This window comes from Sphaerodactylus townsendi, linkage group LG16, assembly GCF_021028975.2.
Source record: "Sphaerodactylus townsendi isolate TG3544 linkage group LG16, MPM_Stown_v2.3, whole genome shotgun sequence".
In the NCBI taxonomy this organism is placed as follows: Eukaryota; Metazoa; Chordata; class Lepidosauria; order Squamata; family Sphaerodactylidae; genus Sphaerodactylus; species Sphaerodactylus townsendi.
This window is the reverse complement of record NC_059440.1, coordinates 21,261,394-21,286,923: the sequence shown is the minus strand read 5'-3', so window position 1 is coordinate 21,286,923 and position 25,530 is coordinate 21,261,394. Positions and strand designations below refer to the sequence as shown.

Sequence of the window (25,530 nt, the reverse complement as noted above, 5' to 3'; positions counted from 1 at the left end):
GAAGATGGGCATTTGGCTTTCATATTTTACATTCAGCTTTTCGTGGGGCTCTGAAAGCAGTTCGCGAGAACTCAGAGTTTGTAAGCCCTTTCAAGTCTCCTTACAGGACAGAAAGGGGGGACATGCATCCAAACTCCTCCTCCTCCTCCTCCTCTTCTTCTTCTTCTTCTTGAAACACTCATCTTCACTTGGCTCCAAAGGGCATAAAGAGGATTACAAGATGCCCATGTTTAATCATCGAAACTTAACAAGGTTAGAATGATGTCTGACACGGCAGACTGTCTCAAACAAGGGGGCCTCCTGGGTGAGCAGGTACTTGATCTGGGCTTTCAGACCTCAAACCCTCATCCCAACAGCAGACACACATTTTTTAGAGACAGATCTAGTACAGATTGCAATCAACCGGTCATTTTGTCAGAGGGACCCAATCTCTGGTCAAAGCTTTATAACTTAATTTATGAACCACGTGATGAGTTATGCAACGGATCTAGTTTCTTTGTGTTAACTGCTCCTTTGAAGCCCGCCTCAGACCATTTACACAATGATTCCCCCCTCCCAATAAAAATTTATGAGATAGTAATGGCATTTGTGTTTCTCTTATTATTCGCATTTATAATTATGACTAAAGAAATCATTAGTCTCCAGATAGTCTCAATGATTCGGATACCTTGCCTTCTGGGGGTTGCCCTCCATAGGATAGCTTTAATCAAAAGACAATTACAAAGACGGCTTTACGGCGGCTTTACAGCGGTAAATTGTCTATAGTCCCTAATGGACACTATTGCGTCCTGGTGGATGGTTCTTCTCTTAGGAACCGTCAATGAAATTTGAAAAGCAAATACGACTGCGGATGGCAAATCAAATTCTGCAGTAAAACTCCACCTATCATTTCTTATAAATCAGAGCTGAGCAAAAAGCAGCCGCCGGTGCATCAGAAATGTTTTTCACCAGGGAGGGAACAGAAACAACAGCCCCTCTTCCCAGCCACCCCTCACCATTTTTCAACAGCGCCTATCAAAGCGATCGTCTGTCCATTTGTACTGCCCTCTTTCTTGAGGACGTTTGACCTTTGTGACAGACAATCAAATCTAATTGCCTACATGGTCTAATGACATCATGTTGTTTGCCGAGTGATCCCTAATTGGGTGGATGACAGGAACAGAAAGGAAAAATGGGGCCACAGAGGCAGCAGCAACAGGAAATACTGAAGACATTTTAAAAACTTTGAAAAACTTTCTCAGCCAAGAAGACGGTTTTGGATTTATACCCCACCTTTGTCCCCTGTAAGGAGACTCAAGGTGACTTAGAAGCTCATTTCCCTTCCTCTCCCCACAACAGACACCTGCTGAGGTAGGTGGGGCTGAGAGAACTGTCACTAGCCCAAGGTCACTCAGCAGGAATGCAGGAGTGTGGAAACACATCTGGTTCACCAGATAAGCCTCTGCCGCTCAGGCGGAGAAGCGAGGAATCAAACCCGGTTCTCCAGATTAGAATCCACTTGCTCTTAACCACTACTCCACGCTGGCTCTCAACATGCAAAGCAGGTGGTTTCACAATAAAGACAACAGGTGAAGCACAATTTGATTATATGACTGTTTTAAATTGTGTGTGAGCTGCCCTGGGCCTGGCCCTGGCTGGGAAAGAGTGGGGTATTACGTTTAATACATTAAATTAATGAATTAATGGTAAAACCTGAAACAAGCCGAGGTTCTGATCTTACCTTCAACTCCTGGGGCTGCGAGGAATATGCTTTCACCTTCCGAATGGCTTGAGTCCCCCTGAGAACCAGCGAGAGGCGGGTCAGCTGTCCTGTTATGCAGCCAACGTCCACCCGCTGCAGAGAGTGGAGGTAGAACTGCCAGATCTGAGTTGGGACGGCCAGGAAGGGATCCCTGGAACAACAGGCAGAAGAAGCAGCGGTCTTTCACATCCTTGTCAAAAACACCAGAATCTGAGGACCCTTTTCCAAAGCCAGAAGTCAAAAAAGAATCTTCACATGATCACACTTCTGCAAACTAGACATTGGGCCGCAAATTGCTAGAAGCCTTTCACACCCCACAATGTATTATCGATGGGTGCATGCTTAGTGCTGTGTGGTTTCCTCGGCTGGCTGTGGTTAGAGCCAAGTGTCCTGATAACAGTTGCTTTTGGGGATTTGTGGCTGGCATCTTCAGAGGATCCTCTGAAGATGCCAGCCACAGATGCAGGCAAAATGTCAGGAGAGAATGCTGCTAGAACACGGCCATACAGCCCAGAAACCACACAGCACCCAAGTGATTCCGGCCGTGAAAGCCTTCGACAATATATTATCATGTTTTCTATTGTATTTAAAAGTGTTTTTTTTAAACCCTTTCTATGCAGCTCCCATCAGAGGCATACCACCCAGGGGAACATATGGGGTCAAATGTCCCCGACTGCAGCCCTTTAGCCATGTGGGGGGCGGAAAATTGCTCCCTACACCCCTCCTCCTTCCCCCCAGGTCCATACACTGACTTCAAGACCTGGTGCAAAAAAAGTTGTTTGGTCGTGGTGCGGGAGGCCATACTGGGGTGGGGGTGGGGGGAGAAAATGCAGATTTCGTACCAGGCTACATTTTCCCTAGATATGCCTCTGGCTCCTATTTCATAAGCTGACCAGGTCCCCGGAGTGGTTACTGCGGGATCTGTTTCCTCCTTTTCAATGAGCGATTTATTTACAAAAGCCGAGCAAAAGGGAAGCAAGCATGCACGAATGCAGTCAAGAATCCCAGAACATTTTCGGTCCTGGGGGAATGAATGAATTTATTTAGTGTTGTGGCCATAGGCCACAACAACATATGCCGTTCAGCAGGTGGCAAACAACATATAGCATATCACAAAGTTCAACCCCACAAACAATAACAATACTCAAAACTCGTTTTTTTCAAATAAAGCACTAAAAAGATAAACTAAAAGTGACTGTAAAATCCCCTCTGAAAAATGTCATCCTAAAATCTCTTTAAAACTTTGAAGAAACAAATGTCTTTCTTAGAGACAAAAATGCAAAAGTAGCCACTTCAAAAGTAACTGAAGGAGTGGCATCTACCTTAAGGAACTTAATATGATTGTCATCAGTACTGGGCCCCAACCTGAGCATGTGGAATACTTACTTTAGTGACATCCAATCACTGATGCTTTTAAAAAATCTTAAACTGCTTAATTTGACCACCTATAGGTCAAAACTATGCTAGTTTATATAAAAGAAAGTCTCGCTAAACTCAGTGAGATGTACCTACGTTTGCAAGTTGCTGTCCAAGTGCTGAAGTAATTTCTGACTTACGTGTAGATCGCCACAAAGAATCTCTTGATCTGTGGACTTGGTCCACCAGCAACTTTTAGAAAAATGTCCTGTGGTTCGCCTGGCCCCTGAGTGGGAACACAAGATTGCAACATCAGACTAGGTTTTTTTAACCAGGATTTCACAAAACCCTAGTAGCTGAAACCCATTTCCCCCCTCAATTAAAATTGAAGGCACAGTTCAATCCTGGACAGCCAGCACATTGGGCGGGGTGTGGGCCTTCGCACAAAGGAGCTTTTAAAAAACTTCCCTGCCTATCTCCCCATCCCACCCTGCCTGCCTGCAAAGCACAGCTTCACAAGCAGGCAGGACCAAACCCCGCCCCCCAGGCCATGATATGGCCCGTTTCTCCTGCATGGCTCCGCAGATGGGAGTCAGGGAAGGGGTTTTCTCAAAACCGCATTAAAACAAAAGAATTGCACATAATATGAGTCTTGAAAAACCCAGGTTGGGGGGCGGGGATCGGGATCCGTGTGAAGTTCCCCCCAACCCGGGTTTTTTACCGGGTTTATCCCGGTTTAATTGGCCTGTGCGGAAAGGGCCATACTGGCTCTCTGGCTTTTCAGTGGCAACCCTTCACTGCACATGTCCTCTGCCTGTAGGGGGGTTTTCTTTTGGAAAAGACTTTGAGGATTACCACTCCGGCCAGGGCGACAAGCACAATGCCCTCCACCTTAGCAAGCCACATCAGCCACAACCCTCACCAAGGGAAATTCATTTCATTTTGGCCAACGGTACCATTTTCTTGGTCTCGCAGATGATGTTGGGATCACTGCAGCGCACGTACATCTCTGGTTCTCCACCTGGCACTCCAGCTGGGGCTCCTGACAAGGTGACAGTGACACATGAGATCCCACGAGGCCCACAAAAACCGCTCCCGTCAGTAACTACTCTGACGCTTCAGGAGAGCACTGAAATCCCTCCTCTCCTGCTGGCTTTCCCCAATTTGTTAGTTTTTTATTGGAAAGATTTATGGATTGACTTTATGAAGGAAGCCACCGGGCCCTCAGTTTGTAAAACGTGAGTTAACGAAAGGACGGTTGGGAGGACACTGATTTATAGGGCTGCCGTGAGTTGGAAGCCATTTGATGGCCCTTAAAAACACACGCTCGGTTGCCCAGCGTCATTTACAAAAAGGGAATTTAAGGACCCTGGACTTGACTGGAGAACACACCCAACTCAGCTCCAGTAATGTCAGGATGTCTTCACTCCTGCCATCAAAAGGCAGGGGGTAGGAATAGGGTCTCACGTCTGGCTGAGAGGCAGGGGCGGCTTGCACCCCCCTGATATGCTAATGGACCTTCCTGTCTTTTCTTTCTGTTTGAAGCTACCCTGGCACCTTCCCAGCAGGAAGGGGTGGCATGTGGCTGAATACGACCACTGCACTGGCCTTAAGATGCTCAACATCCAAACATCTTTCTCCCGCTGTATGATTCTCACATTCCACGGGAAACCAGGAGGGGGGATTTATGGTGAGAACTCCAGGGGATAAAGGCAACTGTACTTTGGTAATCTGGCAGAACTGGCTTTCTGAAAGCCAGGTACTAGCTGTTATTAATAAAGACTTCTGATCCAGCATGTAGAGTCCGCTTATTGACTTCAGTCTCAAGACCTGACAAATAGCTGATTTGGAGCCACGTGCCCACACAACTTCAGTTATGCCAACGGCAGTGCCCTGCGGTTGAATTGCTTGCATTTAACCTGTTGTGGCTCGTCGTGAGCTTTCCCAGACGGGAAAGGTACTCATGCAAACACACCCAAGAGCTACCTGGAAGCGTGTGCCAGGGGGGCAGGCGGATGGACTTTTTCAGGAACGTGAGCTCTGGGTGGTAGAAGCGGAAGGTCTGATCCACCACATGCGGCTGGAATTCCACGTTCACGCTTAGGACGGCGATGGGCTTGCTGCTGCCGGTTGTCGTGAAAGAGACCTGGCCACAGGGGGAGAGCGGGAGATTAAGGGAAGAAGAAGCCACTGAACAGATGTAACATTTCATTTTGTTTTATTCAGCTCATAGGCCGCCCTTCCCCTTGTGGGTTCAGGGTGGCTTCCAACGCTAAATAGTCACAATAAACTCAATAAAACATTCTCATCCAAGACTTGGCAGCATTTATCTCTAATAAGGTTAATAATAGTTAAATTAAACCCCATCAAATTGACGTTCACACAAGGCAGGCATTAAAGGGAAAGGAACGGAAAAGGGGAAAAGAAGGCAAGTGTGGGAGGGGGAAAGGGAGAGCTGTTAGATGGATACCGTCGCTGTCTGAACCGTAAGCCTGGTGGAACAGCTCTGACTTATAGGCTGTGCAAAATTGTACTAGGTCTTGCAGGGCCCAGAGCATCCCACCAGGCGGGGCCAGAACCGAGAAGGCCCTGGCCCAGATTGAGGGCAGCTGGACATCAATACTGATGCAGTAATTTGGTGGGGGGGGGGGGGGGCATCATGAAACCCAGCAAGTGTTCCAGAGTGCTGAAATATTTTTTTAAAAATAAACTGGCAAGTGTTAATAAACTGGAGCAGCAGTGGCGTAGTGGTTAAGAGCAGGTGCACTCTAATCTGGAGAACTGGGTTTGAGTCCCCGCTCTGCCACTTGAGCTGTGAAAGCTTATCTGGTGAACCACATTAGCTTGTGCACTCCAACACACGCCAGATGGGTGACCTTGGGCTAGTCACAATTCTTCGGAGCTCTTCAGCTCACCAACCTCACAGGGTGTTTGCTGTGGGTGGTGGGGGGAGGGAAAGGAGAATGTAAGCCCCTTTGAATCTCCTTACAGGAGAGAAAGGTGGGGGTATAAATCCAAACTCTTCTTCTTCTTAACCTCATGGCTGGGAAAAAAAACACTTGATATTGCTCGTGGACCTTTTTTGCTAAATGGGAGTGGATGTTGGAATTCCAGAGAGAAAGCAGGACCTCTCCCACAGGTAAGAAAACAAAGAACACCTTGCGGCACCCGTTCAAAAACTAGGAAATGTGTCAATGTGTTGCTGGTTGCTGCCTGGATACTGGCCTTCCTGTGTGTTTGCTGGCGGGGGGGATGAATCTTGGCATATTGGAGAGCAATAAATAAATTTTGCAACCACACCCCGAGAAAAGCGGAGCCATTTTTTTTGTTAATGGTTCAAGAGCCTCCAGTGAAAAGAATACAGATTAAGGCTCTTCTCACAAGAGGCACTTGAATAATTTCAATCGTTAATAAGGATTAAGCATTTCCATTGTGACCGGAGTTGCTGCAGGCTTTGTAAACCAAAGAACAGAATGAAGAGCTGGGGCCTGGGGGAGTGTGTGCTCGGGAGGTGCTAGCCAATCCACCCCAACTGCGACAACCGTTCCTCACGCAGGGAAGTTTTATCTCCAGAAAGGGCAGAGTCGCCAAGAAAGAGCGACGTGGCTAGAGCGCAGGGCTTTGACTCAGGTTCAATGCCCAATCTCTCTCCCTCATCCTACCCCAACTCATGGGGTAGGATAAAATGAGGAACATTATAACCCCCAGCAGACATTAAGATCAGCAGCCAAGGGACTCCTAACCCTGGCCACAGGAGGTCCATTTGACCTCAACACAAGCCAAGGCCTTTTTGATCTTGGCCCCCTCCTGGTGGAACAGTCTCTCAGAGGAGATCAGGACCCTGCGGAATTTTATGGAGTTCCGCAGAGCCTACAAAACGGAGCTGTTCCGCCAGGCATTCCATTGAGGCTGATTTTTGACCCCCAGTCTCCCCTGGGGCTATGTGTTCTTAGCCCATAGGTGGGTTTTACTTCTCCCGCTTGGTTTTATAGCGTTGAGTGTTCATTAATTTCTGATCTATGGATTGTGTGGGTTATTTTATTATTTTGGTGACTGTTTTGTCTTTTAAATTATGAGTTCTTTGTCGAAACAGTTTTTATGTATTGTAATTCTGGTTGTACGTTGCCCCGAGCCAGACATGGGAGAGGCAATTAATAAATCTAATTAATAAATAAACATGAGACCCGCTGTGGTGTAGTGCTTACAGTGTTGAGCTAGGATCTGGACTCACATCCATCCTCTGCTAGCTCAAGCCAGTCACACACACTCTGCCTTACCTATCCCTCAGGGTTGCTGGGAGGATAAAATGGAGGAGAAGAGAACAACATAAGCAACTTGGGCTGCCCATATGATTTATGGGGGGCTCTTTGGTCCTCTGATAGCAATCTCTTGGTGATCCCCAGCCCCAAGGTCACACAGCTGGCTTCCACTAGGGCCAGAGCTTTCTCAGCTATGGCCCCTATATGACAAATGCACTCCCAGAAGATATCAGAGCTCTGCAAAATACCAGAAAATTCCACACAGCATGCAAAACCCAGATCTTCCACAAAGCCTATACCTGAAGACATCATATAGGCCATATAAAATAATGCTGGCCCCCAAGATCATGCCCCTTCCTTGGGGTGATTGTAAGATTGTTACATGGGCAATGAGTTGTGTTTTACATCGCCACCTGGGGTCATTTTAGATGCGAGAATGTTTCAACATTCTATGCCGTTGACTACTTTTATGCTGCTTGTAGCTATGAGCATCAGCCGCCCTGAGCTTGGGCTTTAGTCAAGAAAGGCAGATACCAAATCTAATAAAATAAAAGTAAACAAATAAGAAGTGGGGGACAAACACCATAAATAAGGAAATAAATGCATGCCATCCTGAGCTGCTTTTAGGGAACGAAGATGGCAAGAAGGTGACAGACGCAACTCTGAAAAGAGATGTGCGCGGCTCCTTCAACCAGCCACCTCGGCTGCCTCGGCTGCCTGAAACAGCCGCCCTTCCCGCGGCTTTGCAATTACCTTGATGTGTTTTGCCTGCATGCCACCAGACTTCCAGGGGGCTGCTGCTTCCTTCCTGCCGTCCCTGAACGTCAGCTCAGTGGGACCTTGCTGGAAATCAAAGAGACCGGTATGAAATGAAAGCGCTGCAAATTTGCTGCATGGTCCTGCAGCGACGGAAACAAGCCTGCTGGGGGAACGCGCTCTGTCGCTCCCGCTGGCTGCCTGGCCTCTAAGCATGTGCTCTCCTTGTTCTGGGAATTAGGCGGGGGCCCCGTGGGAGCACAGAGAGTCGTGAGGTTAAGTGAACAATATCTCGGGATATTAAAGGAGCTATCTAGCATTCAGGGGACAACTGGAATACAAATGAGCTATTTGTCTATGGTTTTCGATTACTTCTCTTCTGTTTTTTTATTTTTAACTTTATTTCCTCTGCAGATTGATACTTCAGGCTTGTGCGTGTATGCTGTCAAGTCACAGATGACTTATGTCGACCCCACAGGGTTTTCAAGACAAGGAGAAGGAGGAGGACGACGAGAAGGAGAAGGAGAAGAAGAGAGGAGGAGGAGTTTGGATTTATATCCCCCCTTTCTTCCCTGTAAAGAGACTCAAAGGGATTTACAGTCTCCTTTCCCTTCCCCCCCCCCCCCCCCACCACAACAAACACCCTGTGAGATGGGTGGGGCTGAAAGAGCTCTGAAGAACTGTGACTAGCCCAAGGTCACCCAGCTGGCATGTGTTGGAGTGCACAAGCTAATCTGGTTCACCAGATAAGCCTCCCCAGCTCAAGTGGCAGAGCGGGGAATCAAACCCGGTTCTCCAGATGAGAGTGCACTTGCTCTTAACCACCATACCACGCTGAAATCAAGTAACACTGACAAGCAAATATAAAGTAACTGAAACCTCTGGCAACCTCTGACAGACATCAGCAGGAAATAAATTAACAGGACACACTTTTAAAATGAAAGACTTAATCACACTTCTCCTACCTGCATCATGGCTCCATGCTCCATGGTAGAGGCTTGGTATTTAAAGGGGATGTACACTGTCTCCTTGGGACGCAGGTAGACCTGAGGCATCAGGTTCTCATGTAGATGAAACATGTCCTCCTCCAGTGGCGTGACAGTTTTAGTCAGCTCCTTAAAATGCTTCCATTCTCTGGAATCCACAATGACGCTGGAAGAGTGGGAAAGGAGGCAAAACACACACCCAGAGGCAATGAGTTGTTTTGAAACAAGGTTATTTCCTGCGCAACCCGGCAACCTCTCTTCGTTTTGCAATCTCGCAACTCACAGGTCCCATCTGCACCACCCAAATAAAATATTTGAAGGCAGGAAAACAAAACATTTCCTGCAAGAGTTCCGCACAGCTTTGAGGCCTAAAACGTTTTGAGGAAATGTTTCAGTTCAGCCTCAAACCGTTGTATCTGGATACGGATGTTTAGCACTTTATTTTCCTCAAAACATTTTTCAAACGTGTTCTGTTGTGGCGAGAGGGAGGGAAAGGTGTTTGTAAGCCACCTTGAGTCTCCTCACGGCAGATAAAAGGAGGGTATAAATCCAAACTGTTCCTCTTCTTTCTTTCTTCTGAGAGTGTGGCATCCAGGGTGGCATCCTCAGAGCACAGAAGAGAAAAGTGCCAGAAGAATATCTCCCTGTATCCCCCATGATTCTTACCATGAGGGGGGATATGATTGAAGTCTATAAAATTATGCATGGGGTAGAAAATGTTGACAGAGAGAAATTTTTCTCTCTTTCTCACAATACTAGAACCAGGGGGCATACATTGAAAATGCTAGGGGGAAGAGTTAGGACTAATAAAAGGAAACACTTCTTCACGCAACGTGTGATTGGTGTTTGGAATATGCTGCCACAGGAGGCGGTGATGGCCACTAACCTGGATAGCTTGAAAAGGGGCTTGGACAGATTTATGGAGGAGAAGTCCATCTATGGCTACCAATCTTGATCCCCTTTGATCTGAGATTGCAAATGCCTTAGCAGACCAGGTGCTCAAGAGCAGCAGCAGCAGAAGGCCATTGCTTTCACATCCTGCACGTGAGCTCCCAAAGGTATCTGGTGGGCCACTGCAAGTAGCAGAGAGCTGGACTAGATGGACTCTGGTCTGATCCAGCAGGCCAGTTCTTATGTTCTTATGTTCTTACCTGAGCTCTGGGTTGTCAGTCTCGATGGTGACCGTGTGCTGGACACCGTATGGGTTTTTCAGGACAAACTCAAAAAACTCAGTGGTACCAAACATGGCATATAGAGTGTGGTGGGTGGTGATAGCCTGGCTCAGCATGCTGGCAATGCTCTCTGCTTTGATGCGCTCCCGGTAGGCCTCGATAATTTGCAGGTCTCGCAAATGCTGGATTCGGTCCTCGTGTCGTCCCTATGGTGACAGATGCATTAAGTTGTAAAATGGCCAGGGAGGGGCTTCCCCTGCCTCCTCTGAGCTGGGCTAGGTCGCCTGTTTACTCGCCTAGGGGAGGGGACTTCCAGCCCCCCCAACTCTAACTTTTTACACTCAAGGAACTGAGGGATGGGAGAAAAAATGTTTTCCATTCAGGCCCCTTCCACACATGCAGAATAATGCACTTTTAACCCACTTTCACAACTGTTTGAAAGTGGATTTTGCTATTCGGCGCAGTAAAATCCAGCTTCAAAGTGTATTGAAAGTGGATTGAAAGTGCATTATTTTGCATGTGCGGAAGGGGCCTTAGTGGGGCTCTAGTAATTTCCCTAGTCTCGTTGATAAAGATCACAGAGAGAGGGGGAGGCAGCCTAGAGTGTCACAAGGAAGTGACTTTATTATCTTTCTCAATCCTGCCCTCTTTAGACACTGCTCCCAAAATCTCCAAGCATTTGGCAGTGCAGTGTTGGGAACCCAACTTGCTGAAGAAGACAACAGGACTTTATTAGGGCAAGAATCATGACAAGGCAGTGAGGGCCACCCACCCACCCACCCACCCATACTGATTTGTGTTGTGTCATTGATACACTGAACAGGCCACAAAAACCTGCAGGTTATATCCTGGCTGACAGAAAAAGGGAAGCTGCCCTAAAGAAGCCAGAAGGTTCCTTCTCTTGGGAGGTGCTCTATCTAAACAACAAAGGACTGTAGTCCCTCAGCTATCTGGTGCAACAAGTCTAGGGAATTCTGACCCTGAAGTAAAATAATCTTACAAGTCATGAAAGAGGCTTTAAGAAGCAAGCAGGGATGCAGTGTATGCAAGCTCATACATGGCTTATATGAGACAAAAACAGGAAAAAAATCACCTCTCAAATTTGGATTCCTTTATACAGGAACAAGATGTCTCAAATAGTTACCAGGATCCACAGAAAGCTCTTAGCTTTACTCCCAAGCCCATCCGTGCCTAGTCATGGTGACTAAACTGACCTGCCACATCCAGAGGCAGTAAACCTCTGAATACCAGTGCTGGGAGGCAGGATCAGGAGAAGACCTTGGCCTCTAGGCCCTGCTTCTGTTGGTTGGCTCCAGGGCAACTGGGTGACCACCATGTGCAATGAAATTCTGCAATGGATAGACCACTAGTCTGATCCAGCAGGGATCTTCCTATATTCTCTCCACACAGAGCATCTTCTGACAGGAAAACATATGGAAATGGCCTCTGACTCGACCCTTTGACTTTACAAGACAATCCCGGATATCAGGGCTGGGAAGGGTCCTTTACAAACACCTGGAAGAGCCACTGCTCAGTTACAAGGGGAAATATTTGGCAAGAGCACCTGGCTCAAAACCAGAAATTACTCTAACACTTCGTGAGGCAAGAATGCTGCTCACCATGGCGAAGCTGGCTTTCTTCCTGCAATCTCCTTCCTGAGACTCCCGCCTCCTCACGGACAGCATCCTCTCCACCTTCCTCCTCCGGATGATGCTGGCCTCGCGGTGGGAGTGCTGGAAGGCCGTGCTGACTTCGCTTAAGCGGGAGAACAACATGGCCGCCAGTTCGCTGTCCACCTCAGCCAGCTTCTGTGCCTGGCACACATTCCCAGCTGGGAGAGAAAACATGCCGAAATAAAGCTTTGGGGGAAAGAAGCAGATACAGTGGCAAAGACTGCCAGGGCCCGGCATTCATCTCGCTGTGGTAGAAGACATCTCTCTTTGGTAGTGGTCTTAGTGGTGAAGCCTCTCTTGGACTCCACTGTCAACCTGAGGTTACTCACGTTGTTAGTCGGGATGCTCCATCTACTGTTGTTTTCGTTGTTTGATGTTACATTGTTATGCTTATGATGTTATAATCTGTTATTATGCTGCTGTGCTGTTATTATGCTGATATGTTATGATGTTATTACACTATGTTATGAAATGTTATTCTGCTGATTATGTCATGATTACTGATATTTTGATATTTGAGATATTATGTTTATGGATGTTGTTGTTGATATTGCGATGATTGTTGTTATTATGTTGATTGATATTGCTATTATGCCCTGAGCCTTTCGGGGGAGGGCGGTATATAAATAAAATGTCCATTCCGGTCCATTCCATAAGAACCAAGTGCCTGCCCACACCCATGACATGTAGGATAATGAGCTCACCTGTCTTGACTCTGACAGACAAGCTTCACACCTAGGAGGGCTAAGTCATCGTCCCCCCATTTTCCCTCTGCAGCTTCACATGGCAGCAGGAGAAAAATGTGGGGAGGGCTCTTCACTTCTGGTTCAAACCAGGAAGTGATGTCATTGCGCTGGCCCAGCTCAGTGACACACTTCCAGTGCAAAATGTCTGGCCCTGGCATGATGCCAACAAGATCTCCGCCTTCCGACCTGCCAGCCGGGCAATGGCTACAGATGGCAACTCTAGGAGTCAGGCCCCTTTCCCTCTTTTGCTCTAACCCCGACATGATTTATTCGGGAGACTGGGCACCAAGGAGCTTTCTCCCCATTTTCACAGGACCATCTCTTTGTGCCACTGGGCTGTAGGAAAATATTCTCCCACTGGGTCATTCTAACAGACCAGGGTCTGCCTCCCAGGAGCCAGCTGATCAAGTTATTATACTTCCAAGTCTCCTCCCCCTCAGCTCATGGGTTTCAGGGAGGCAGACAGAACACAAGATTTCCAGGAAGAGACTGCGCTACGGTCTGGCTCAAAGAAATAACCTCCAAAGCATCCTAGCTGCCATCAAAATGGAAGGAGAAGAAAGAGGACTACAGAGAACCATGTGGAGGTTACATGCATCAGGATCTCTGGAGGGGTCAAGGTGCACCTGATCTATAATGTGCAACACTTGGGAATCACTGGGAGAAAAAATCAATTGTTATCTGTTTCGGTTTAATTTTTTAGCAACAAACGAACGGCATTTCCTGTTTCCCGTAATATGGAGAAATGTCAGCCTTTTTCTTCTGGGCAATAAAGATTTTAAAAAATGCAACTAAGATCATGGCTACCTCTGCCCTTTCAAATTCAATTAGATCTCAAATGAAAAGGCTCTGGGTTTAGTTTTCCGCACCACATTAATGAATTAGCTACACAATATTCTGCTGAACTGGGTGAGTATTAAGTTATTAATTTGCTGAGTTATCTATCCAGATTTACTTCATTTGGGGACCAATTTTATTCACACCAGTTAGCTACACTTGGTATTTTTCCCCCCTCATTTGACGTGTTCTTTTCTTCTCTCTGGGACAGAAAATAATTTTGCAAAAATAAAATAACATGCAAAGAGAGAACAAAGAGAACTCAAAGGCTGGGCTGGCCCAACACATTTTAGGCACATGCTAATTAAGACGGAGCCCTACCAAGCAGAATATTTTGCGTAAGCTCTGTTGAAGGACATGGGAAAAGGGCAAGAGCCACAGAAAGCAGTGGGAGAAGTGGTATGGTCCTAACAGAGAAGTGGTATAGTCCTAACAGAGACACAGAATCCCCATCAACAGTAGTCCACCATGCAGGCAAGTTGTTTCTTCCGGGGAACCTCCCAAGCCTCTGGCACCCCACTTTTGCCACCCTTAAAGTAATAACTGGGCACACTAGTGTCTTTATTTATTTACTGCTGGTTTCTGCTGGGTGTTTGTGATTCCCCCTGGCCAGCTTGATAGCCCTGGACCCATACGCTATTAGGGCTTCTCCCTACTGTAAACACTCTTCTATGGAACATTTTTAAAAGGGTATATTATGGTGGGAATTATTTGGGTTGGATTAAGGGGATGCTTACTCAGGTGTCCAACAAGTTTGGTTCTTCAGCAACTGCTACAATTCTCTGAAATACACAATACTTCAAACCCTCCCCTCTCACCTAAAAAAAAAAAACAATTTCCTCCATTCGTGGATTCTACACACAGCTAGCATGTTAGCCTGCCAGCGCTATTCTTTTTTAAAAAACTAAAACAAATTGGTAAACAAGTGCCATTTGCAGGTTAGCCGCCCTTAATTTGATCTTCCATCACCGAACATTCTCCCAGTCATGGCAAATTGGCTTCCACAATTAACAAAAACAGCCCATAGATTAAACCCCGGTGCAATGTCTGGACAGGAGAAGGCCCTGCGGCATGAAAATGGGACTCAAGGGCAAGGGGAGCCAGCTCAGGTCTCTCAGCATCCAACGGGGCTTGAACTAAGGTCCAAATCAGACGTAACATTTGACCTACATTCCCCAACCCGACACTTTTCGCAAAGCCACGTAATATGGCAGGGGAGCAAAATATGAAAGCATATTGGAGACCCTGGGAGGACTGGCTATATCCTCTCTGCCTATGCCCATGGTGGCGAACCTTTGGCACTCCAGATGTTACGGACTACAATTCCCATCAGCCCCTGCCAGCATGGTCAATTGGCCATGCTGGCAGGGGCTGATGGGAATTGTAGTCCGTAACATCTGGCGTGCCAAAGGTTCGCCACCACTGGCCTATGCCATTTTCCCAAGCCTAAACAGCCTGGGATAGCGTCAAGCCTTGGATCTGTTGGCAATATCAGACTCAGAGATTTTAATCAAAGCCTTCATTGACAGATGACAGCATGGCCCCCAGAAGAAGATTGGCTCCTCAGTCACTCTTTTATGCCCACCAAGGTGCCCCCGCTTCCCTTCACACACACACCAGCCCCTCAGATATTAAAGCAAAACCAGTACAGAGCAGGGATGTGAGAGCCAGTAGTTCTCGAGACCACCCGAAGGGCTATCAGCCCAACTGGCACTTGGGCACAATCTACATTGCTCCAGGTCACAAAGCACAAAGACAGCAGGAAGCCGAAAGTAGAGAAAACCCATTAACATGTCAGAGATCGGGATCCCGTTTGATGTCAGGTGTTCCGCCTGACAGATAGGAGCTCTATTTGCCCTGCCGTGGTCCACTGTCCCTCATTCTGTCCTACGGCTTTTAATTCTACCCCTTCCTGACTGCTGAGCACCCTCTCCTCCCCTGTCTCCTGCAGGAGTGCAGACAGGCCCCTGCTTCTTTCCATTCTCAAGAGATCCTTGCCTTGATCCATCTTCCCTCTCCAGTTACGGCCCTTCCCAACCTGTGCCTCCAATACTCTTCCAGAAAGCCGCTCACTCCAATGATTGTCTTGGCTTTCTCTCCCCCGCCTCCTCTCTCTGCTCCATGCAGTCCAGCTTCTCACCCTCCGCGCTCCACTGTTAACTCTCCTCCCCCAAGTGACTGATGAGCTCGCTGCCAACTTCCAAAGGCCTCTTCATCTTTCTCTGCTATCTTTGACACTCTTGCTCACACTTTGCTGCCTGACTCACATCACGTTTGAGGTTTCCACAACTTCCAGTGCAGTCTTAAGCAGAGTTACAGCCTTTGGAGTCGACTGATTTGCTTAGAACATGCTTGCTTGGAAGAAGAAGAAGAAGAAGAAGAAGAAGAAGAAGAAGAAGAAGAAGAAGAAGAAGAAGAAGAAGAAGAAGAAGAAGAAGAAGAAGAAGAAGAAGAAGAAGAAGAAGAAGAAGAAGAAGAAGAAGAAGAAGAAGAAGAAGAAGAAGAAGAAGAAGAAGAAGAAGAAGAAGAAGAAGAAGAAGCAGCAGCAGCAGCAGCAGCAGCAGCAGCAGCAGCAGCAGCAGCAGCAGCAGCAGCAGCAGTAGTTTAGATTTATACCCCACCTTTCTCAAGGTGGCTTACAAGGTGACCTTGGGCTACTCACAGTTTGTTCAGAACTTCCTCAGCCCCACCTACCTTGCAAGGTGTCTGTTTTGGGGAGAGGGAGGGAAATGAGTTTATAAACCCCTTTGAGTTTCCTTATAGGAAAGAAAGGGGGCAGGTATACGTCCAAACTCTTCTTCATACTCTTCATCTTTTCATGTTAAGCTCAGCAAGAGGAAAAGGGAAGGAGTATGACCGATCAGTCCACCAATCAGACCAGGGCAGACTGTCTATTGGCCAGCTCTGTCCTCCATCCTCTTTGGCCTTGCTCATTGGCTGTGGGAGAAGTGGACTTTCCTTGGGGTTTCTCCAGCTCCTCCCGCCACCTCCCCATTTTCCCTTCTGCCTGCCTCATGCACTAAACTCCATCAGCTCAATTAACACTGCAAAGATATCAAAAAGGAGCTTACAGCTGTGAGGGTTGATGGAGAGCAAGCTGCCCCCGTGAAAGCCACTGGTTCCATCGTGCGCAGTCACGATTCGGGAGCGGGAAGGAGGCAAGGAGTTGGATTTCTTCAGCCGCTGCTTGCACAGGTGGCCTGCGGAAAGAAGCCAGCAAGTCAGGGTGGTCCTTCTGTCGGTCACGCCGCAGCGTGACTGTAAACCGAGAACTAATTAATAGCTTATGAAAATGTACACAGTGGAGAGCATTTCCCTTATTCCCAAAGCTCCAGACCTGAAAAGCATCCAGCAACTTTTAAAAGCTGCTTATTCGATTCTTAAAATTTAGTATACTGAAAAACATGCTTCTGGAATGAGTTTTTTTCAAAGCGGGTCCCCTCCCACAGCAAGTGTCACTTTCGTCCCTCCTTGTGGGCAATCGACTTACCGTGTTTTGCACCTTTTTGACACCGGAACAGAGCTCAGCTGGCCTCCTTTGAGTTTCAGAAATAAACACGGAGACGTATAATAGTGGGGCTTATCCGGTCCCTTTAAGAGGCTGCCGGTTCCTTTGATCTCAGCCTCCACTGCCAGCTTTGCCCAAACTCTCTTTCAACAGCCCCCCTCCATTCTCCAAGCTAAACCCCTTTCCAGAAAAGGAAGTTATCAACCGAGACACCTTCGGGCTTGTCTCTCTTTTTTTCTTTTGCAGCAGAGGATCTTTGATGAGCAAGGTGCAAAGAAGCCAAGTTCCCTCAGCAAAGATGTAAGCACTACCTTGATCCTTTCCATTTCTCAGCTGCCGTCAGGGGCGTATCTGTCCAGGGACATGGAGTAACCCATGTCCCCGGGCGCAACTAATCTGGTCACAAGGGGGCGCAAAATCACCCCTCCCCCCGTGACCAGATACCTTCTGCTGCGAAGACGACAAGGCAGCAGGAAGCCGCCACCCCCATGGGGGTGGGGCTTTACCGGGCGCCATTTCTTCCTCATACACCTCTGGCTGCTGTATATGAAGGTTAAGGTTTCCAGGAAAGATGGGGCTTCTTCAAACACATGTTCGGTTTCTTTTTTTCTCTGTTTGCCCAGATATGCCCCTCTCTCAGGAAATCTCAACAAATCTCTCTGTTCAATGTAGAATGTTCTCTATTTACCTGCTTCTGCAATTGCTCCCCCCTCTTTTTTAACATCAAATTTAATATCAATCACATGGCAGATTATTTGAGTTTACTTCAGGAACCCAAGCATAGATGGATAATCACTAGGGCTCGTTGTAACTCCTTCCCTTGCTCTATGCTACAAGGAAGGTTCCAAAGAATCGACCTGCAAGAGCAGAAATGTCCTCATTGCATCACAGCAATACAAACTATGGAACATATATTGCTTGACTGCCCCAAATACGAGGGATCTAGGACTAGACTTTTTGCTCTTTGTCCTGTAATCTTTAATGAATACTCTGCTGTGGGGAAGATTACGTTTCTACTAAACAATTCTGCCTCCGAGATTTTAACTTTTGTAGCTAGGTTCCTTATAGAAACTTTGAACTGATTACCTGCGATGGTTCTCATGTATGGGATACTTGTTTGGACAATGTTGGCTGTTATATGGATTCTATGCCTAATAAAGGTTTATCTATCTATCTATTTACCTGCTTCTGGTCTAGGCTTGCAAATGGCTACTTGCCTGATCTCCGGCGGTAAAAATCACCTGGCTGTTTAAAAATCCATTCAGCTTGTCAACATGGCACAAACTACTTTTGCCGTTTATTTTGAGCTGATGATTTCTGTGTGTGTGTGTATCCAAGGTTTTTGCACCGTGTGTAATGCCCGGACATAAATAATCAAAGTTAGAAGATAGAGAGTCGCCACTTGCCTCTGGGATGGACAACAATCTACCCAAGGGCACAATGCAAGTGGAAAGATACCCAGCAAGAACATCACAACTGAAAAGAAGGTACAAATAACAGATGGTTCGTATTGCTGTCATTAAGAGAAAAATACTCATGAGGAATTCAAGAAGGAACAGGTGGGAATGGAGGACCACAAAGAGAACTAGCTTCACCAAAAATGTGATAAGAGCGATAAGAGGGAATCAAATGGAACACTAAGATTGCTTTACAGATCGTAAAAGTGGGCGAATAGAATAAAAACGCATATTTGCAAAGAACAAAAGCCACAAAGATGGATGTTTGTGCCAGAAAACATTCGGTGGCTGGTTCTTGGAGTGAAAATATTGCACAAAAGGAAAAGGGCGAGGTTGGTGGGGAGGATGAAAATGAAACGAGAGTCTAAACGCAAGTGGAACGGTGACTAGAATAGGCTGCAGCTGCAACATCGGGAGACTGTAAGCAAAGAATGAAGAATTTGTAGGAAGTAGGCCAGCTGAGATCAGGGATGAGAGGTACTGATCCAGAAAGTTGAGAATCCAAGACTAGGTAGGTGAGTGAGTGAGTGAGTGAGTGAGTGAGTGAGTGAGTGAGTGAGTGAGTGAGTGAGTGAGTGAGTGAGTGAGTGAGTGAGTGAGTGAGTGAGTGAGTGAGTGAGTGAGTGAGTGAGTGAGTTGGATGGATGGATGGATGGACGGACGGACGGACGGACGATGGACGGACGGACGATGGATGGACAGACAGACAGACAGACAGACAGATCCTCCAATGCTAAGTAGCATATCGGGCAACAAGTTCCGGTTTTGGCAAGTGTTTCAGCCTCTTCCTGTACAATATTCAGTGCAAATGTTCTCCTCCAGGTTTTTTGGGAGCGTCCTCGCTGTCTTTTGGCATCAGGAAGTATCCACCTCATTGCCATCTTTGGGATCTGACTGTTCTCCATCTGAAGGACGTGGTCAGCCAGTCAAAGTCTTCTGTGTGCAACAACGGGATGAACTTTGCACATGCCGCTCCTTCAGCGCACCTCTTCGTTAGTGATGTGGCCATAATATCGGATCTTCAGGATTTGGCGAAGGCACCTCTGTTGGAAGACGTCAAGCCTGTTGTCGATACTCACCGATCCCTTCCAGGTCTCGCTAGGATAAATGACTGCCGTGAACACAATGGAGGTGAATAGGCGGAGCCTGGTCTTCCAGGCAGTGGTTGGGGAGTAAAATGCACATGATCGTGATTTAGAAACACAGCAGCATGAAGAACTGGAGAGCTCAAAGATGTGATAACAAAAGGGAAGAATGAGCAGAAGCAGGAGAGGATGGGGTTAGGGATGAAGAATTCCAGATGAAAGAAGAAATGCTAAACCAAAAGATTCAGAGTCCTGACCTGGACAGCTCCAGCTAGCCTGATCACATCAGATTTCAGAAGCTAACCAAGTTAATATTTCAGAAGCTGTCCCTGGTTAATATTTGGATGGGAAATTCCCAAGGACTGCCAAGATCGCGACACAGAGGCAGGCAATGGCAAGAGAGGGCAAACCACCTCCGAACATCTCTCACCTTCAAAACCCTACGGGGTTGCCAGAAACCAGCTGTAACGTGATGATCCAAAAAAGGGGGGGGATTCAAAATGGATCTTGAATCACCATGAGTAATAAGAGGGGAAAAAGTGGACAAGGCAGAAGAAGGGGATGTTGGGCCTAAACAGAAAGGAAGGAAGGAAGGAAGGAAGGAAGGAAGGAAGGAAGGAAGGAAGGAAGGAAGGAAGGAAGGAAGGAAGGAAGGAAGGAAGGAAGGAAGGAAGGAAGGAAGGAAGGAAGGAAGGAAGGAAGGAAGGAAGGAAGGAAGGAAGGAAGGAAGGAAGGAAGGAAGGAAGGAAGGAAGGAAGGAAGGAAGGAAGGAAGGAAGGAAGGGAGGGAGGGAGGGAGGGAGGGAGGGAGGGAGGGAGGGAGGACAGTGAAAACTCTCAGCAATCGCAAACTCAATGGAACAAAGAAATGGACTTCCCAAACTGGAGAGAGAGTTAAACTGGGAGACACTGTGGTGTAGTGGTTAAGAGCAGGTGGATTCTAATCTGGAGAACTGGGTTCTTTGGAACTCTCACAGCCCCACCTACCTCCCAAGGAGTCTGTTGTGGAGAGAGGAAGGGAGAGGAGCTTGTAGGCCACCTTGAGTCTCCTTACAGGAGAGAAAAGTGGGATATAAATCCAAACTCCTCTTCTTCTTAAAAGAAGGACCTTGGGGCTGGAAACATGGGAATCAAATCCCTGCATCATGACCTTCAGCCTACTGCCACACGAGGGGACACAGAAGGCAGGAGAAAAGGCAACTATGCCATTCAGAAGAACCGCAGGGGAGAGCTGTCTCCAAGCTGGGTCAGCACGTTAGCAAAACAGGAGAAAGAAGTTAAATGATTCTGGTGGCAGAAAAGAACCATCAAGAAACGAGCTCTGAATTGGGATAATGAGCAGGACGCAGACGAGGGCCGGGACAGAGGGCGGTCTTCCATCACAGTCCTTTTTCATTCCCGGAACGAGAAGGAAAGAGACTGATCTGGTATTTGCGAAGGAGCCCAGCCGAGCCCGGTTTGCCGCACGCTCTATCAAGCCTGTCAACTCCGCGTCCGCTGAGAAGGCCGTTGCTGCCGCTCGGCAGTCCAAGCGGCAGACATCTTCATACGAATTTGCTTCCCGGAAAAAAGGCAGCCAACAACGTCTTGGTATCGCAGGACGTTTCGCTGCAAAATCAGAGCGGAGAGAGGCGCCCTGCACCCAATAGCCGCGCGCAGTTCTTTCCGTCAGCTCTCCGCCAGAAGACCATTTTTCCTGCCTAGTCTAGTCTCTGAATCAAGTCAGGATTGATAATCTCAGCCCCCGTTTCCCCCCCGCCCCTCGCTCTGCAAAAGAGCTTATCGTTCGCTTGCAGGCAAAGTATGAAATGTCAATTTATGATATGGTAGAATGGAAGCTAATCTTTCTTCTGAAGATAAGATTTACAAAAAAAAAAAGAGAGAGAGCAAAGAAGCTGGAGACTCTCTGCCTTTTTTTACAGGAGGGTGAATTAAAGCTCCTGCTATGAAGCCGGCAGTGCTCGGCCTCTCGGGCGTCTGGATTCCTCCTCCCTCCAGGTATGGTTTTACACACACACACACACACCTTGATTCCCCTTACGCTACTGTTTCATTGGCACCTAATTGTGTGTCTCCATTTCCATACTGTCTCCTTCAAAGCCGCCTTGTGTCGCCTGTTTGTAAACAAGACTAAGCAGAATTAATGATCTGTGTATTTCCGTCAGGCTGGAACAAAGCGGTTCTGGCACTGCTGTTGGGGCATGGGGGGTGGGTGGGTGGGGATAGCACACTCGTTTTAGTGCAATGGAGGAATTTCTCCTCCCCAGGGATTGAAAATGCTTTCTAAATGGGTGAGGCACACAGCTGCCAAGAGAGGTATCGGTGGCTAAACGGTGCGCTTGGATGGGATGGCGCACCCCTGATTTGTGTGGGGGGAGATTCCAAGAAGGTCTTACCTGGACAGTCTCAGCTGTAATGGGTCCCAGAGCTATCCCTGAGTAATCCACTAGGCCGGAGCTCTTGGATTCTAAGGGCACTTCCACACATGCAGAATAATGCACTTTCAATCCACTTTCACAATTGCAAGTGGATTTTGCTATTCCGCACTGTGAAATCCAGCTGCAAAGTGTGTTGAAAGTGGATCGGAAGTGCATTAGCCTGCATGTGCGGAAGTGCTCCAAGAGCATCCAAAAAGGGATTCTAACTGCCCAACACAACTGAGGTTTCCAACTGCAAGGCTATATTTTGGCAACCAGCCTGCAGGCTTGATCGAAACCGGTCTTGGCTGGATCAAGACAAGCCCCTGTTGTTGGAGCTTTGCCTTAGGAAGGTCCCTTCCCAAGAAGCAGTGGTAGCGAACCTTTGGCACTCCAGATGTTATGGACTACAATTCCCATCAGCCCCTGCCAGCATGGCCATAACATCTGGAGTGCCAGAGGTTCGCCATCAAGGGGCTAAGGAGTCAGGGGTTCTTCAAGAAAGCAAACACAGAAGCCTGAACAAACAGCGTTCTTACCGACATTAGCCAGGCTCAGATGGAGCCTGCCCCTCACGGTAGCGTGGACTCCGATAGGCTTCATGCCCCCAGGCCTGAGAAGCTCCCTGCTCATCACTGGCACATCCTGCTTGTATTCCATTGTGATGACCTCCAGGTCATGGTGGGCTTGAATAGCCGTCCGGCCCTGGCGGAGCAAATGCTGTGAAACAAGGAGAGGCCTGTCCTGAGCACGAGGGGAAAACATCTCCATGGTGGCTGAAGGAGGAGGAGGAGCAAGAGGAAGAGGAAGAAGAAGAAGAAGGAGGAGGAGGAGAAGGAGGAGGAGGAGGAGTAGTTTGGATTTTTACCCCACCTTTCTCTCCTGTAAGGAGGCTCAAGGTGGCTTATAAACTCCTTTCCGTTCCTCTCCCCACAACAGACACCTTGAGAGGTAGGTAGGGATGAGAGTTCTGAGGGAACTGTGACTAGCCCAAGGTCATCCAGCAGGAATGTAGGGGTGCGGAAACACATCTGGTTCACCAGCGAAGCCTCCGCCACTCAGGTGAAGGAGTGGGGAATCAAACCCGGTTCTCCAGGTTAGAACCCATCTGCTCTTAACCACTTCAGCACACTTGGTTGTGATGTAGGCCTGAACAGGAGAATTTCAGCCCACCCACTGCAACTCCTGGGTGGGGTTTGGGGGGTTTGGCTGGAACTATACTACTGAGAGCCGCTGGCCTACTCCTTCCTCCCCAGGTAGGGTTTAATGATGTCCACATTGTGCATCACAACATCTGTGAGATTCCCTGGACTGAAAAACAGTACTGGTGAAGAGTACATGTGTTGGGGAGGAGACTTACTGTCATCATGACCCAAGCCAACATAGCTTGCACCCTGCCCTGCTATTTGTAAGAGTTTCTTCTCAGGCTTTCAGCCTGAGAAAGAAAGAGATCAAGTCCCGAATGTTATCTGCCTTTTGGAATGTGTACATCTCCCTTTTCTTTCCATGCCCTTTTGGTTGCTAGGAGCTAGTTCACTTGGAGGAGGGAGGGAAGCCCGCTGGGAGCATATAATTGGCGTTGGGTGAAAAGCTGACCAGTTCAGACAATTTTTACAGTTACTATCCAATGCTTGCTATCAATAAAACAAGGATTCTGTTCTGGCTCCTGTTGTTCGAGCAAGGCTGGGGTTGTGACGCTTACAATGTAATGATCACACATCACCTGTTTAGTGTTACTGAATGTGACTGTCAGAGGGGCGGGAAAGCAGGCAGAGGCTTTCAGGAAAGCTGTGCATTGGTTGCAAAAAGAAAAAGAAAAAAAAACACTTATCATTCCAGCATTAATTCTGAGCCAGAAGTCTCAATTATCCAGCAGGAGACCCGACATAATATGTTAGAAAAGTTATCTGCAACGGACATCCTTTCAAAGAGGATTATCAGCTGTAGGACTGCAGTTAATCTGCATATAACCTGCATCTAATTAACACAGGAAGATGCTGAATGAGGCCAGGGGAGGGGTCCATCTGACCCAGTACTGTCTTCTTTGACAGACAGCCACGCACCAAAGCCCCTGGCTAAGAGACTTGCCACCCTTCTGACTAGAGATGCAAGGGATGGGACTTTTGCGTTCGACATGAAAAGCATCTGCCTGGCCATGACAGCTCTCACTTCAGCAACAGAACTAATTGCTGCTGGTACATAGGTTGACTTTATAAGACAGGCTAAAAGCCGTGGTGCGACCGCACTTGGAGTACTGTGTTCAGTTCTGGTCGCCACATCTCAAAAAGGATATCGAAGAGATAGAAAAAGTGCAGAGAAGGGCAACGAGGATGATTGAGGGTCTGGAGCAGCTTCCTTATGAGGAGAGGCTGCAGCGTTTGGGACTCTTTAGTTTGGAGAGGAGACGGCTGAGTGGGGATATGATTGAAGTCTATAAAATTATGCATGGGGTAGAAAATGTTGACAGAGAGACATTTTTCTCTCTTTCTCACAATACTAGAACCAGGGGGCATCCATTGAAAATGCTGGGGGGAAGAATTAGGACTAATAAAAGGAAACACTTCTTCACGCAACGTGTGATTGGTGTTTGGAATATGCTGCCACAGGAGGTGGTGATGGCCACTAACCTGGATAGCTTTAAAAGGGGCTTGGACAGATTTATGGAGGAGAAGTCGATCTATCGCTACCAATCTTGATCCTCCTTGATCTCAGATTGCAAATGCCTTAGCAGACCAGGTGCTCAGGAGCAGCAGCAGCAGAAGGCCCTTGCTTTCACCTCCTGCATGTGAGCTCCCAAAGGCACCTGGTGGGCCACTGCGAGTAGCAGAATGCTGGACTAGATGGACTCTGGTCTGATCCAGCAGGCTAGTTCTTATGTTCTTATGTTCTTATGGACAGTTCTCAGAATGATCGAGTTGGAAGAGACCCCAAGGGCCATCAAGTCCAACCCCCTGCCATGCAGGAGCACACAGTCAAAGCACTCCCGACATATGTTCACCCAGCCTCTGTTGGAAAACCTCCAAAGGAGACTCCACCACTCTCCGAGGCAGTGAATTCCACTGTCGAACAGCCCTGACTTTCAGAAAGTTCTTCCTACTGTTTAGGTGGAAGCTCTTTCTCCCCCATAAGTGGCGAGACCACCAAGGAATGCTAGGGTTGGTACGCAAAGGGCGCCAATGGTATACAAACCACCTCTGCTAGTCTCTTGCCTTGAAAACCCTACTGGGTTGCCATGTTGGCCGTGACTTGACGGCACTTTACGTGCACACATTTAGGAACCGGGCCCCCACCTTCAGCTTCACAGCAGCCGATCCCACGAGAAGCAAGGAATCCCCATCCCAGGCGTCTATCTGCAGGGAATGCTCAGCGAGGTAACGGATAAACCACCGTTGTTCTCCCGGCTTGAGAGAACTAGGATCCACCATGTATTTCAACTGCAAGCCTGAGGAACCTGCAGAAGGAGCAGAGCAAATGGTCATTAAGCAAAGGAGCACTTAAAACACCTTTTTTGATCAGTTCATTCACCTGTCTGTGGACA

The 25,530-nt window shown here is 47.7% G+C and overlaps 1 protein-coding gene across 2 annotated transcripts in view; it reads right to left on the bottom strand.

Annotated features, from left to right (window-relative positions):
- The window catches only part of NPHP4 (nephrocystin 4), a 90,451-nt gene that overhangs the window by 2,842 nt on the left and 62,079 nt on the right, over nucleotides 1–25,530 (bottom strand). For both annotated transcript variants that reach the window (XM_048519475.1, XM_048519476.1), the window contains 11 exons: nucleotides 25,283–25,443; nucleotides 22,532–22,712; nucleotides 16,598–16,726; nucleotides 11,890–12,101; nucleotides 10,250–10,476; nucleotides 9,078–9,264; nucleotides 8,110–8,199; nucleotides 5,084–5,243; nucleotides 4,054–4,139; nucleotides 3,298–3,383; nucleotides 1,721–1,892 (listed from right to left, as the gene is read on the bottom strand). In XM_048519475.1, the coding sequence (XP_048375432.1) occupies nucleotides 1,721–1,892; nucleotides 3,298–3,383; nucleotides 4,054–4,139; nucleotides 5,084–5,243; nucleotides 8,110–8,199; nucleotides 9,078–9,264; nucleotides 10,250–10,476; nucleotides 11,890–12,101; nucleotides 16,598–16,726; nucleotides 22,532–22,712; nucleotides 25,283–25,443 (1,691 nt within the window). The remainder of the gene's footprint in view (nucleotides 1–1,720; nucleotides 1,893–3,297; nucleotides 3,384–4,053; nucleotides 4,140–5,083; nucleotides 5,244–8,109; nucleotides 8,200–9,077; nucleotides 9,265–10,249; nucleotides 10,477–11,889; nucleotides 12,102–16,597; nucleotides 16,727–22,531; nucleotides 22,713–25,282; nucleotides 25,444–25,530) is intronic.